This window comes from Vulpes vulpes, chromosome 6 (genome assembly GCF_048418805.1).
Source record: "Vulpes vulpes isolate BD-2025 chromosome 6, VulVul3, whole genome shotgun sequence".
Lineage (NCBI taxonomy): Eukaryota > Metazoa > Chordata > Mammalia > Carnivora > Canidae > Vulpes > Vulpes vulpes.
The window spans coordinates 110,804,679-110,818,005 of NC_132785.1; the positions used below are offsets into that span (position 1 = coordinate 110,804,679).

General features: G+C 37.2%; 1 protein-coding gene and 1 pseudogene across 3 annotated transcripts in view; both read right to left on the reverse strand.

The window, feature by feature from the left end:
• SPTLC2 (serine palmitoyltransferase long chain base subunit 2) overlaps positions 1-13,327 on the reverse strand; it is a 110,919-nt gene that overhangs the window by 26,657 nt on the left and 70,935 nt on the right. The window contains exon 11 of one of the 3 annotated variants that reach the window (XM_072762102.1): positions 10,242-11,245. The exons of the other annotated variants lie outside the window; for them this stretch is intronic. Coding sequence (XP_072618203.1) covers positions 11,231-11,245 — 15 coding nt within the window. The 3' untranslated portion in view covers positions 10,242-11,230. Of the gene's footprint in view, positions 1-10,241; positions 11,246-13,327 lie in introns of those variants that run through there. 3 annotated transcript variants of the gene reach the window in all.
• LOC112918321 (ubiquitin carboxyl-terminal hydrolase isozyme L5 pseudogene) lies at positions 3,231-4,313 on the reverse strand (annotated as a pseudogene).

Consider the following 13,327-nt stretch of genomic DNA (forward strand, 5'->3'; position numbering starts at 1 on the left):
ATAAAATCCTTTAAAAAATGTGTTGGAAAGGCTATACCAAGTGTTGACAAGAACAAGGAACTCTCAGGCTTTGCTAATGAGATTGTGAACTGGGACTTTGTAAAAATGGCAATATATGCTGAACCTAAATATAGGCCTATTCTATGATCTGGCAATTTCATTCCTAGGTATATACACCCAATAGAATTGTATACCAAAAAACATGTACAAGAATGCTACTTTTAGTAACATTCCAAATCTGGAAGCCACCAAAACGTCCATCAGTAGAATGGATAACTGGTAATACATTCAAACAATATGTATGGTTTGGTACTAGGCAGCAATGCAAATGAACTATACTGTTCCACCCAAATATGCAGATGAATCTCAAAAGACATAATTCATAATTCATTCATTCATTCATAATGATGAATAAAATACACCAGATTCAAAAGTTCAAGGCAAAACTAATATATAGTGATAGAAGTCAAAACAGTGTCAAAATTATCTTTAGCAAGGAATGCAGGCTGGAAAGAGGCACAAGACAGCCTTCTGGGATACTGGAAATGTTCTAGGTCATGATCTGGGTGTGTATTCGCTGAACTAGGTGTATATTCACTGTTAGTGTTCAGTGTATCCCTAAGATTTATGCACTTTATTGTATGAATCTTAATACTTAAATAAATTAAAAATAAACATTTATATACTTGGAAAATCAAATGAAGTTAAAAAAAACTGCAAAGTGATCAAATTTCTGATCCTTCAATTTATACTATTAAATATATCCAACTACTATTTAATAATGACCTTTTTTTAAAAACCACTCTTTTACTTAAAAAACAAAACCAAAAAAAACCATCTAGATATTATGAGGTGGTCTCAGGCATTCTGTTGCCAGCCTTTGTTATTTAAAACAAACCTGGAAAAATATTGAAATTTTCCATGCTGGGTGTTCTACAAACTTCTAAGGCAGGGAAGTGTTATGAAAACAATACTTATGGAGTTAAACCTTGCCCTGAGGCGCAAAATGAAAGCATAAAGGGCCTGGCCCTTCCTTTCTTTCCTCCTTTCTCTTTTTAAATGACTATATGAATAAAAGCACAAATCAGACAATACTAACCATTAAAGTATTTATTTTTCCACCTGTGCATCTGCTTTCATTCTCATACAGTCATTTTTCCCTAGATGTTTTAGTATTAGGCTTTTCTTCTACATACTTTGCAAAAGGGAGCAGCTGAGGAAAGGCTGCCACTAAGTAATGTCAACAAGTCTGGTTCCCACTGCCTAGAATGGACGATTGCCTTTCATAGGGCTATGGGGCATTCATTACAACTGGAATTACCAGCGTGCGATGTGGGATACAGAACTACTCAGCAGAGAACAAGTTAAAATGATGTTCTGGCTGCAGCAGGAACAAGGGTTTGCCAGAGAGGTCAATTTGGGATTAAAAAAGCTTAAACGCTTCTGGGTGAGCATAATATTATCAATGCATGTAAAACAGGTTCTCTTCAGACTGTGGTTTCTAAGAAAGACTTAAATCTGAAATTCTGACCATCAAATATGGTAATGTTGGCAAAATATTAATTTCTTAGAACTAATGCTTTTGATAAATTAGAAGGATGGATTCTTTTGGAAAGTAGAGGGTTTGACTTCTATTTTAAAAGGGGTAAAGCTGGGATCCCTGGGTGGCGCAGCGGTTTGGCGCCTGCCTTTGGCCCAGGGCGCGATCCTGGAGACCCGGGATCGAATCCCACGTCGGGCTCCTGGTGCATGGAGCCTGCTTCTCCCTCTGCCTATGTCTCTGCCTCTCTCTCTCTATCATAAATAAATAAAAAAATTAAAAAGAAATAAAGCCTTTAAAAAAATAAATAAAAGGGGTAAAGCTGAGCAGAGGGAGTAGATGCAGACAGTTTAGGGAAGGCTGGACTTGTCCCAGGACTTAAGATATTCCTGAACTAAATAAACCCTAGGCAAATAGAACATTCCTTACATGTACAAGCAGATCCTTTAATAGAGAGAATTGCTGGGATTCCTGACTCCACCTAATCAGGAAATCAGGGTTCTAAAAATAACTTTTACTTCTTTGAAGAAAGAGGAAGTGGGTTGGCAAGTGAACATTTAGATTTGATAACCAACAGTAACAAAAAATATTCTGAAGTCTCTGGTGTTTTGGGGAGCCCAAAGGAAAACAAATGAATTTGAATCCCCATTAAAACTGCTACTTATTTTTAATATATACACCCACAAAAGTCTCAACAAAACATGTAAGTTTGTTTCACACCATATTTTTTACTCCGCATAAATGATGAACTATTTCATCAAATTCAATACTGTTAATTAATTAAATCAATTAAAACAAAAGAGTTCAGGGGCACCTGGATGGCTTAGTTGTTGAGTGTCTGCCTTTGGCTCAGGTCGTGATCCAGGGGTCTTGGGATCAAACCCAGAATCAGGCTCCTGCAGGGAGCCTGCTTCTCCCTCTGCCTATGTCTTTGCCTCTCTCTGTCTCTCATGAGTAAATAAATAAAATCTTTAAAAATAAATAAATAAAAGAGCTCAGATTTGAGAAAAATGACCAATTTATAGTAAGTTCACCAAGTAACAGTTAAAAGTGACTGTGCATATCTATAAGCTGTCAATATGCTTTAGGTTTCTTTTTTAAGTCTGCTAAAATAAAATTGGGATGTTTATTATGTTCTCTACTGGCAGCAGTTGAAAATCACTAGAAACTATACTTCTTTTTCAAGTGAGCATTAAAACCATATCTTCTCAAGATAAAACTCAGTTTCAAAATCCTCAAAATGTTTAGATATCAAAGACAAATACTGTTTTTCATCATTGATGAGGAGAAAGAGATCCAGTTTAATCAAGATCTCACATTTTAAGCATGCAACTGAGCTAAAAGATTGAGAGATTAATCATAACAATTAAAGGTAGAGAATATCATTTGTATAATTTCTAGGTTCATTATGATAGTATATACCCAGAGAACCATCAGAAGTTCTCAGATCCAATGTCAAGTAATGGAATTGGACAAGCATTTTTTTTTTTAAATATTTTATTTACTTGAGAGAGAGGAGCACTATCAGGAGGAGGGGCAGAGGAAGAGAGAGAAGTAGACTCCTTGCTGGGCAGTGGGCCTGATTCAGCTCCATCCCAGGACCCTGGGATCACAACCTAAGGCGAAGGCAGATGCTTAATTGACTGAGCCACCCAGGCACCCTGGACAAGCACTCTTAATATCACTTTTACTTCATATGCACTACATGCACACAATACAGGTAGGGAAAGAATCCATGCATTAATGACAAGACAGATTGGTACTATTGCCAAACAGGCAGTCAGTTGGGATGTTGCTCAAAGTTCTTTATACTTAATGGTTTCCTGTGCTTTCTTTGCATTGTTTTTCTTTTGCCTTTTCTACTAGTGGTTTACCTGCTGGTATTCTTCTACTGAAGTGTTTAATGATTCCATAATGAAAGGCAGATAATTATGCTGCCTTCTGATATTTTCAAATCTCTTTAGTTTCTGTACTACTTCTTCAATAAGCATCTAACTTTTGGGTAACCTCTGACTGAATAGCATTTAACCTATTACCCTGATCTGTATCCATGGGTTTCTCAATAAGTTGTCTCGTCTCTCCTTGTCTTTGTAACTGCTTATCCTCTCTTCATATATCGTTTTTCTATCAGACACAATGGCCATTAAGTTAAATCGAATTTCACCTTCACTGTACTTTTGTTTCCTTTGTTCCTATGACTGGTCTCACTGATGCCATTTTGATGGCAGGCACCGAAACTAGTCGGTCCTTCTCTTATTCCATCTAATTGATGCAATCTTCCATTTACAGGAACATAACTGACAAAGTGAAAAGCATCTTCTTTTGCTGATGTCTTGAATGTTTCAAACATTTGCTGTCTGACAAAACTGTTGTGCACTTGTTGAATCACATCTGAACTGCTGAGTGCCAAGCCTTTTATTGCTGCATCAAAACTTTGTGAAAATTCTTTAAACTTTGATAACATCTCTCCTGAGTGGACATCTTGATGATACAATTCAATAACACACTTACTACGGCCTGAGTAGCACAAACATTATTAATTACCTGCTTAGCAAAAAAAAAAAAAAAACAAACTGTGTCAAGTCTGCAATCCTGAACTACAGAGCTTGCTGGTTCTTCTCCTTGCTGCCTCTTGAAAAGAAAACCTAACCCATCAAGTGGTTTTAACTTTTCAAAATTCTCAGGTTCTAAACTTCGTATTTCTTCTACTTGGGCTCCTTGGCAACCAAATCCTTTAATGAGTTCAGTGAAGACCCTTGGGTTGCTTTTCAGGAAGCACCACTCCCCAAAAGTTGCCTGTGATGGCCCAGGCCACACAAGGCCTGGGCTGCTACCTCAGGCTCTGCCTCTCACTCCCCCAACTGCCACCTATATCTCAGTGATCTCAGAAAACCTGTAGCTGAGCTCATCGGCCCATGTCACCTGGCTTCAGGATTTCTTTTCTTTTCTTTTCTTTTTTAGGATTCTCATTTAAAAAAAATTTTTTTTTAATTGGAGTTCAATTTGCCAACATATAGCATAACACCCAGTGCTCATCCCGCCAAGTGCCCCCCTCAGTGCCCATCACCCAGTCACCCCAACCCCCCTCCCACCTCCCCTTTCACTACCCCTTGTTCGTTTCCCAGAGTTAGGTGTCTCTCATGTTTCGTTACCCTCACTGATATTTTTACTCATTTTCTCTCCTTTCCCTTTATTCCCTTTCACTAATTTTTATATTCCCCAAATGAATGAGACCATATGTTTGTCCTTCTCCGATTGATTTACTTCACTCAGCATAATACCCTCCAGGTCCCTCCACATCAAAGCAAATGGTGGGTATTTGTCGTTTCTAATGGCTGAGTAATATTCCATTGTATACACAGACCACATCTTCTTTATCCATTCATCTTTCGGTGGACACTGAGGCTCCTTCCACAGTTTGGCTATTGTGGCCATTGCTGCTATAACCATCGGGGTGCAGGTGTCCCGGCGTTTCACTGCATCTGTGTCTTTGGGGTAAATTCCCAGCAGTGCAATTGCTGGGTCGTAGGGTAGTTCTATTTTTAACTCTTTGAGGAACCTCCACACAGTTTTCCAGAGTGGCTGCACCAGTTCACATTCCCACCAACAGTGCAAGAGTGTTCCCCTTTCTCTACATCCTCTCCAACATTTGTGGATTCCTGTCTTGTTAATTTTCACCATTCTCACTGGTGTGAGGTGGTATCTCATTGTGGTTTTGTATCATGATTTCTTAAATAAAAGTAAGCACCTAAAGAAGTTGAATTTGAGGACTACTAACATTTTTGAAGCCTTCTCTAACTTTAAGATATAAAACTTAAAAAAAAATCTAGTACATGAAAATAAAGATTTATCTTAGCATATATTTTTTTTAGAAATACAGGAGATACAAAAGTAGCATCATAATCTTTACACCAAAGATAAAAATCTCACCAGGAAGACTACACAAAAAGGAAAGGATGTATTTCATGCTAGGAAAACAGACAAATGGATCCTGAGTATCTACCCAGTATGTGCCAGCTATCTAGGCCCTGGATATATTGTCTGGAATAAAAGAGACAAAACTCCTGCCTGTGTGGAGCATACATTCTGATGTGGGAGATGGACAAACAAGATAAATATCTCACTCAAGTGATGTTTGAGCCATGACCTGGATGAGCTAAGTACTATCTCCATAGAGTGTCAAGGCCCAGAAGCAAAAAGCACACCTGGCATTTCCTAGGGCACAGTGAACCAGAATGGTTGGAACCTAGGCAGTTGAGGGAGTCTGGGATATACATTGTCCAGAGGGGGCCAGATTACAAGGCCATCTTCACCCTAAGAAAGGCTCTGACTCTGACTTTGACTTTGAGAAGCAGAAGGCCCCAGGAGAGTTCTTAACCAGAAGATTGATAAGATCTCCTATGTTTCAACAATATCACCCTGAAAACAAACAAACAAAAAAACCCCCCAAATAACCAATATCACCCTGAGTGTTGTATGTATGTATGTATGTATGTATGTATGTATGTATTTATTTATTTTTAAGATTTTATTTATTCATAGACACAGAGAGAGAGAGAGAGAGGCAAAGACACAGAGGGAGAAGCAGGCTCCATGCAGGGAGCCTGATGTGGGACTCGATCCCGGGTCTCCAGGATCACACCCCAGGCTGCAGGCGGCGCCAAACTGCGGCGCCAAACTGCTGCGCCACCGGGGCTGCCCTAAGTGTTGCATTTAAATGGAGGTGAGGACAGAAACAGAGAGGGCATGGGAGAGAATGGTGGCTCAGACTAGGGTGACAGCAATAGGTATGAAAGGTAGATGGGGATATATTTTGAAGTAAACAGAAGTGTTACAAATCTTTAAAGCATAGAGAAGGTACCAAATAAATATTTAATGAAGGAATGAATCTTGGATAGGAAGGAAACCAATATGCTCAGAGAAGGAATCTAAGAGTCATCACACTGCACTGGAACTTACTGCATGGAAGTTTCCTATTCCTGATTTTTCAGCATTCTTTATTTATCTTAATTTTTCCAAATCATTTTTGATTGACCAATCCGTCTGTGACCATTAAATCCATGTGAAAGTAGACAGAAGTCTAAGTCAAGTCAATATTAGTGGGGATACAGAGTAATGGACAGGTTCAAAGATATTCAGAACACACAATCTAAAGGCTCTGGGTGATTAAATATATGGAATGGAAAAGCAAAGAAAATACAACAGTGATTTCTTGTTTGGACAACTTCATAAATAGTGACACTATTATCTGAGGGAACACAACAGAAAAAGCATGTGTGAAGGGAAGCAAATGAAAAGAGCTAAAAATCTTAGAGAAACAAAACTCAATTTGGGGGGGAGCAAGTATTTTTAAAGTCTAAAGGTTTAAAATTGGGTAGGTCAGGCAGCCCCGGTGGCCCAGCGGTTTAGTGCCACCTTCAGCCCGGGGTATGATCCTAGAGACCCAGGATCGAGTCCCACATCAGGCTCCCTGTACAGAGCCTGCTTCTCCCTCTGCCTGTCTCTCTCTCTGTCATGAATAAATAAAATCTTAAAAAAAAAAAAAAAAAACACTTTATATATACATTTAAAAAAAAAATTTTTTTAAATAAAATTGAGTAGGTCAAGACTACTGCTTCCAAACTTGGACTGGCATATCAAAAGTTAATTACTATTTGGAAAATAATGAGAAGACTCTGGAAATGGACAGTGATAATGGCTGCACAAAACTGTAAAAGGTACTTAATGCCAGTGAATTACAGACCCCCAAATTAGTTAAAATGTTAACTTTTATGTTATGTATATTTTACCACAATGTTCATTCACTAGAGATCAAGTTTTTTTTCATGAGATATAATTCATGTTCTATACAGTTCACCCATTTAAAACATGTAATTCAATATTTTTAGTATATTTATCGAATTATGCAAACACCATAATAATTAATTTTAGAACATTTTTATTGCCCCCCTGCCAAAGAAACCAGCACATATTAGCAGTCAATCATTCCCTTTTCACCCCAATCTTCCAGCCTGTATGTCAGGTATAAACAATACTTTTTTTTGTTTGTTTCTGAAGAATGTAATATAATTTATCCCAAAGTCACTTTTTTCAATGTAAACAGGACTTAAGGGATAACTTCTGAAAAAAGTCCACACCTTTTAACACCCTAAGTCTTTCAAATACACAGCTCTACTAACAGAAATTCCTGGACAATTTTTCTGCAGTGTAGATGAAATTCATACAAATCAGTAAATACGAGCAATTTATTTTTGTTATTTTCTATCAATGTTTTATGTACTTCTGAGCTTGAACAACTCCCAAAGAAATCGAGGGCACTATGAAAGATGAAGGACAGAAGTGGAAAAAAAAAATTAGGTTACGGAAAAATTCCTGGCACCTCTGAAGACATACCTCTACTTTGTATGTCATTAATTTGTTCTTTTTATATATTTCTGTTTTGTTTTTACACCTTTCATGTGTGGTCTCCTGCCCTTAAAAACAAACTGCAAACTCTGAGGGCAAATACAGTTTTCCCACCAGCACCTCCCTCAAGAATATACAAACATTCGAGTTGGAATATTCTGAGAAAATGGAAACCCTTTTATGTGTTCAAACTAATTTGGATTCCACAGCAGAATTACCTATATTCAATGACACTAAGGCAAACAAATGAAATATGTTTGAAATATGAAGTATGTATTATATATATGTACATATATATACATATATATACATACATATATATTATATGTATGAAATATGAAGTATTTCATACACAAAAAGCATTCTGACATTTGAACCTGGGTGTCCAGGTTCAAATTCTGTCTCTACCATTTGGTAACTCTTTGACCTCGGGTAAGCAACTTAACTTCTCTGCTGCCTCATTTTATAAAAGAAGGAGAACTGTGTCTAATACTTGTTCTGAGAATTTATTTACAAACTCAGAGCAGTGCTCAGTACACAGTAAACACAATAACATGTTCACTATTATTACTTCCCTCTACTCATGTATTTTTCCCTTAAAATTATGCCATTTATATCTTCCGCAGTACTTCACGATCTGACCCTGTAGCTTAGCCTTAGCTTTCAAAGATGAAATGAAGGATCCTCTTGCTTTCCCTCACTGTTTCTAGTTCTTCACTTTTTAATCCCTTAGCATGCTCTTAACACATAACACAGGACACAGATGACATTACCAATATATAAACACATAACACACAAAGGTTTACAATTAATAAATATACCTCATATGTTACATCATTGACCATACTATTGACTTTCCAAAGCTAGTTTTAGCCAGTGTTCCCCTACCTCTGCTATCACATCATCCGTTACCATCCTGATGAGGCAAATTACCTGTGCAATTGGAGTATTCAAGATGGCAAGCAGATGCCCTTATTTTCTAAAAAGCACGCCTCACCGTAACAGGAATGGAACTAGGTCTCTAGTTCCAGATTTTCTCCCATAATTTGGAACAGGCATACAGAGTTGACTGTGCTGACATTTTAAAATCTGAAACCATTAGGCGGCCATTTTGAAGCAAGACATCAAAGCAATAAAAGCAGGTCTGAGAAAGACAGGAAGTAATAATTCTACTGTCTCCTAAATTTCAATCTTGAGCTTTAGTTTGGTTCTTTGGCGGCATGGACACTTCTGAAGTCAGACTATTTGGGTTTGTGTTCTGGCTCCACCATCCACTAGCTGTAAGGTCACCTAACCTCTCTGAGTCCAATTTCCTCATCTCCAAAATGGAATTGATGATGACAATGATGACTGCATCTACTTTTGTAAGGTTGTTTCAAGGATTAAATGAATACAGGTAAACTGCTTAATAAAATGCCTTGTACATGGTGTTTAAAAACTATTTCAATTATTTTATGTTTATTGTATAAGAATTTATTTTTATTATTTTACCTATAACAATATTTTTTTTGGTCTTGTAAACACACTTTAATTTAAAATTAAGATTTCTGAAACAACTATACTAAGAGTGGTATTATAGGTCTGCAGCTAAATAAGACATAGCACTAAAGTAATTATGTTAGTTTTAATTTTTGAGGGTTCTTGTAAAAGCACCACTTAAAACTTCTATATTCCCCAAAACCTATAACAATATTTTAAGGCTTTATTCTTTCTTCAACTCAGAAAAAAGCTAGAAATAGATGAGTATATATACTTTGTGTTCTAAGGAGATACTAAAGATCTTGAGTAAAAAGAGAAAAAGCAAGCCAACTGACTCTTCTAACTACACAACGTAATCAGACACCAAAAAGGACAGAATAAAAATCAATAAAATAAAACACAGAAGGGGTTAGGAGGTAGAAATACTGAGAAAATGTTGCTTATTTTGAGAATTAAAACAAACTGAATGCTTTGCCTTTAGAAGTTTCTGAAGCTACTATGTCATTTTTCATGGCTGGCACACAGGAAGTAGTCAAAAAGTGATTGATGGGTGAATGAAACCTTGTGTCTTAAACTAATGAAAAAAAGCCAAAACCAAATAAATATAGGAGGTAGTAAGAAGCTCCCTCTAGATGTGTTAAAGATCAGGTATTAATTAGAGGAATAATATGCATTAAAGACTATAAAAGATAAAAATGTAACAGACACAGCTCTTCTCTGCTAATAAAATTAATTTAACATATTATCAATTAACTGTGCAGATGGGGGAAGAGTGATGTACAGCAGCAATGGTATCAGATAACCAAGAAAGTCTCCATTTGAATTTGAAATATATTTTATTATCTTAAAAGCAGACTTACCTTATTGCTAACATTTAATTTTGGTTTAAGTCCACATATGGCAGTTCCACCAAGAGGGGAAATGAGTAACACGAATTTAGGGGAAATGATACACACATTTAGCTGTGGAGGTGGCTTATGATGACAAATGTGCTACAGATAATCTGTTTGTAAAACCAAAAATATATAAGACATGCAAAATCCAAGAATAAGCAAAAATTAACCAAGAAGGTCTGTTTGTAATCACTTTACAGAATGAACAAGTTCAATCCAAAGCAGCACTTTGATCTGTCAAAGGTAACTTTTCCCAAGCAATGCCTTATCATGGCCTATTTTTCATTTCAAGTATTTTGCGCTTAGAAATGCAAAAATTCTAGGTATAGAGATTACATGATCTGGACATAATAACCCCTTTCAGGAGGAGTGAGGGACCTATAGAAGCAAATGTGTTCCAGCATAATCCTATGGAGATGTACTTTCAGATAGGAACAGAGACTCTTTCTGCTCCTGGATCCCCTGTAATTGTGGCAGGTTCCTGGCAATTACACTGTTTCTTCTACTCTTTTCACAATTACTGGTCAATACTCCCAGGCTGCAGTGACATCTGTGATGCTTTATACCGTATCAAAGGCCTTCACTAATTAATCCTATTTCTTGCTGATCATTACTGAGTTCTCAACCAATGCCTTGAGGGAACCCTCCAGAAGTCATGAAATGCACATATGAACACCTGGCATAATCTGTGGCTTACTTGTGTGTTAGCTCTATCACTTGTACACATTTGTTGGCCATCACATATAGGTCAAAACTGTTTTTCAGAACACAAAACAGAAAAAGATAACACCACCAATGTTCAAGTCAAGACAGATGAAGAGCCTCTTGCCCAAGAGTCACCTGTGTTCTGCCAAGGCACAGGGCAATTCTCGCTGGTTTAAAGCTGAGGAAGGCAATTGGTTAGACTCCTCTCTCACCAATTCTTAAACTATGGGGAGGAATTAACAAAGAAAAGAATGGCTTATTTCATTTTGTTTCATTTTTAAAATACTTCAGAGAATTAACATTGTAATCCATTAACCTTATATGGGGTGCTGTCAGATGAAGGGACCCACATGAAATGGTGGAACAAATGGAACACTTCACTTACCATAATGATAAGATTCTAACATTCAAGCCAACTTAGATATGGTCACTTGTTTAGGCATTTTTAGTGCCCCCATTTACGGAGAACTCACAAGCTGACAGCCCTCACAATGAGATTTCTTTCTCTTTTGTTATTCTTAAGCACTAGTAAATACATAGGGTATGGGAGATATCCTAGCAGGATTCATCTGTTTTTTTTTTTGTTCTGCCAAAATTATGGAGTAAAGTCTAACAACCCTAGAACAAAACTGTCATCAGTAACTGCTAAAAAAGCAGTTAACTATTCTCATTTTCTTCCCTCCCATAACTACCAAACTCTTCTAATCAAGTGGTGTTATTTATCTGCTATTGCTAAAAAGGAGTAACAGTAATAAATCTGTAAACTATATTCTAAACAATTGACATGGATTATCCAAGGACATATGATCATAGGGACTGTACTTTCTGTGACATACATGTAATTACCTGGGTTTTGAAAATAAGCATGTATTAGTCTTGTAAACAATATAATGAATGGATGAGTACATTTAAATTGGTATTAAAAACCTTGTATTTTGGATCCTTAAGACTGATCCCTGAGCTGCATTATGTTCATTCATGTTATTGATGATCTACTTTCTAGCAAACTGCCCAGGGTATAAGTACCATTAATGGGACCAACTAAAAATCAGCTGACAAACAGAAACTAAAATATAAAGTTAACTAACTTAATATTGTAAAAACTGTTTACATTTATAGAGAACCAGAGTTTAGAACCGAAAACGGAGTCTTCACTACAGAGCACAAAATGGAGGGGGAAAAAACTGTCAGGCCTAGAACAGAGTTTATTTACTTATTTACTTCCACTGAGCCTCGAAAATTTGGCTGGCAAATTTTAGTATTCAAAAAAGTGGGGTAATCAACTGAGGATGCTGTGATAGCTAATTTTATGTGTCAACTTGACTGGGCCACAGTGTCCAGATACTTGGTCAGACATAAATTTGAGTGTACTTCTTTGTGAGAATGTTTGGGATGAGATTAACATTTGAATTGATTGAGAAAAACTGAGTAGACTGTCCTCCCAGGGTGTCTGGATGGTGCAGTTGGTTAAGCGTCTGACTCTTGGGGTTCATGATCTCAGGGTTGTGAGACTGAGCCCTGCGTCAGGCTCCACGCTTAGTATGGTTTTTGCTTAAGACCCTCTTCTCCTTTTCCCTCTGTCCTCTTCCTCCATGCTTGTTCTCCCTCTCTACAATAAATAAATCTTAAAAAAAAAAAAAAAAAAAAAAAGAATTGTCCTCCCTAATGTGGGTCAACCATATCTAATCATTTGAAGGCTTCAAAAGAACAAATGGGTGCTTCCCAATAAAAAGGAATTCTTCCTGCCAGTCATGCTGGCACATCAGGGTTTTTTCTGCCTTCATACTTGAACTAATAAGATTCAGCTCTCCCTGGGTCTCAAGACTAATGGCATTTGGACTAGAATTATATCAGCTCTTCTGGGTCTCCAGCTTGCCAAATTCAGATCTTAAGACTTGTAAGCCTCTATAACTATGTGAGCCAATTTCTTATAATATCTCTCTTTTCCATTCTCCTTCCTCCTCTCTATAAAAATACCAAATAGAGAAAGTCCAGCAAATGCTTTATGATGATGATTTCAACTTTGATGCCTCAGGAAGCTTGGGATCCTGTCCAAGAAATAGCCATCTATTTATCTGATCAAGTTATCCCAACCCAAGGAAACTCAGATGATACTTAATAGAACATTTTCTCAAATAATGGCCACACTTTTACTTAGATGTTTAAAATAATCTCTAGGGATGCCTGGGTGGTTCAGCAGTTTAGTGCCTGCCTTTGGCCCAGGGCGTGATCCTGGAGTCCTGGGATCGAGTCCCACACCCGGCTCCCTGCACTGAGCCTGCTTCTCCCTCTGCCTATGTCTCTG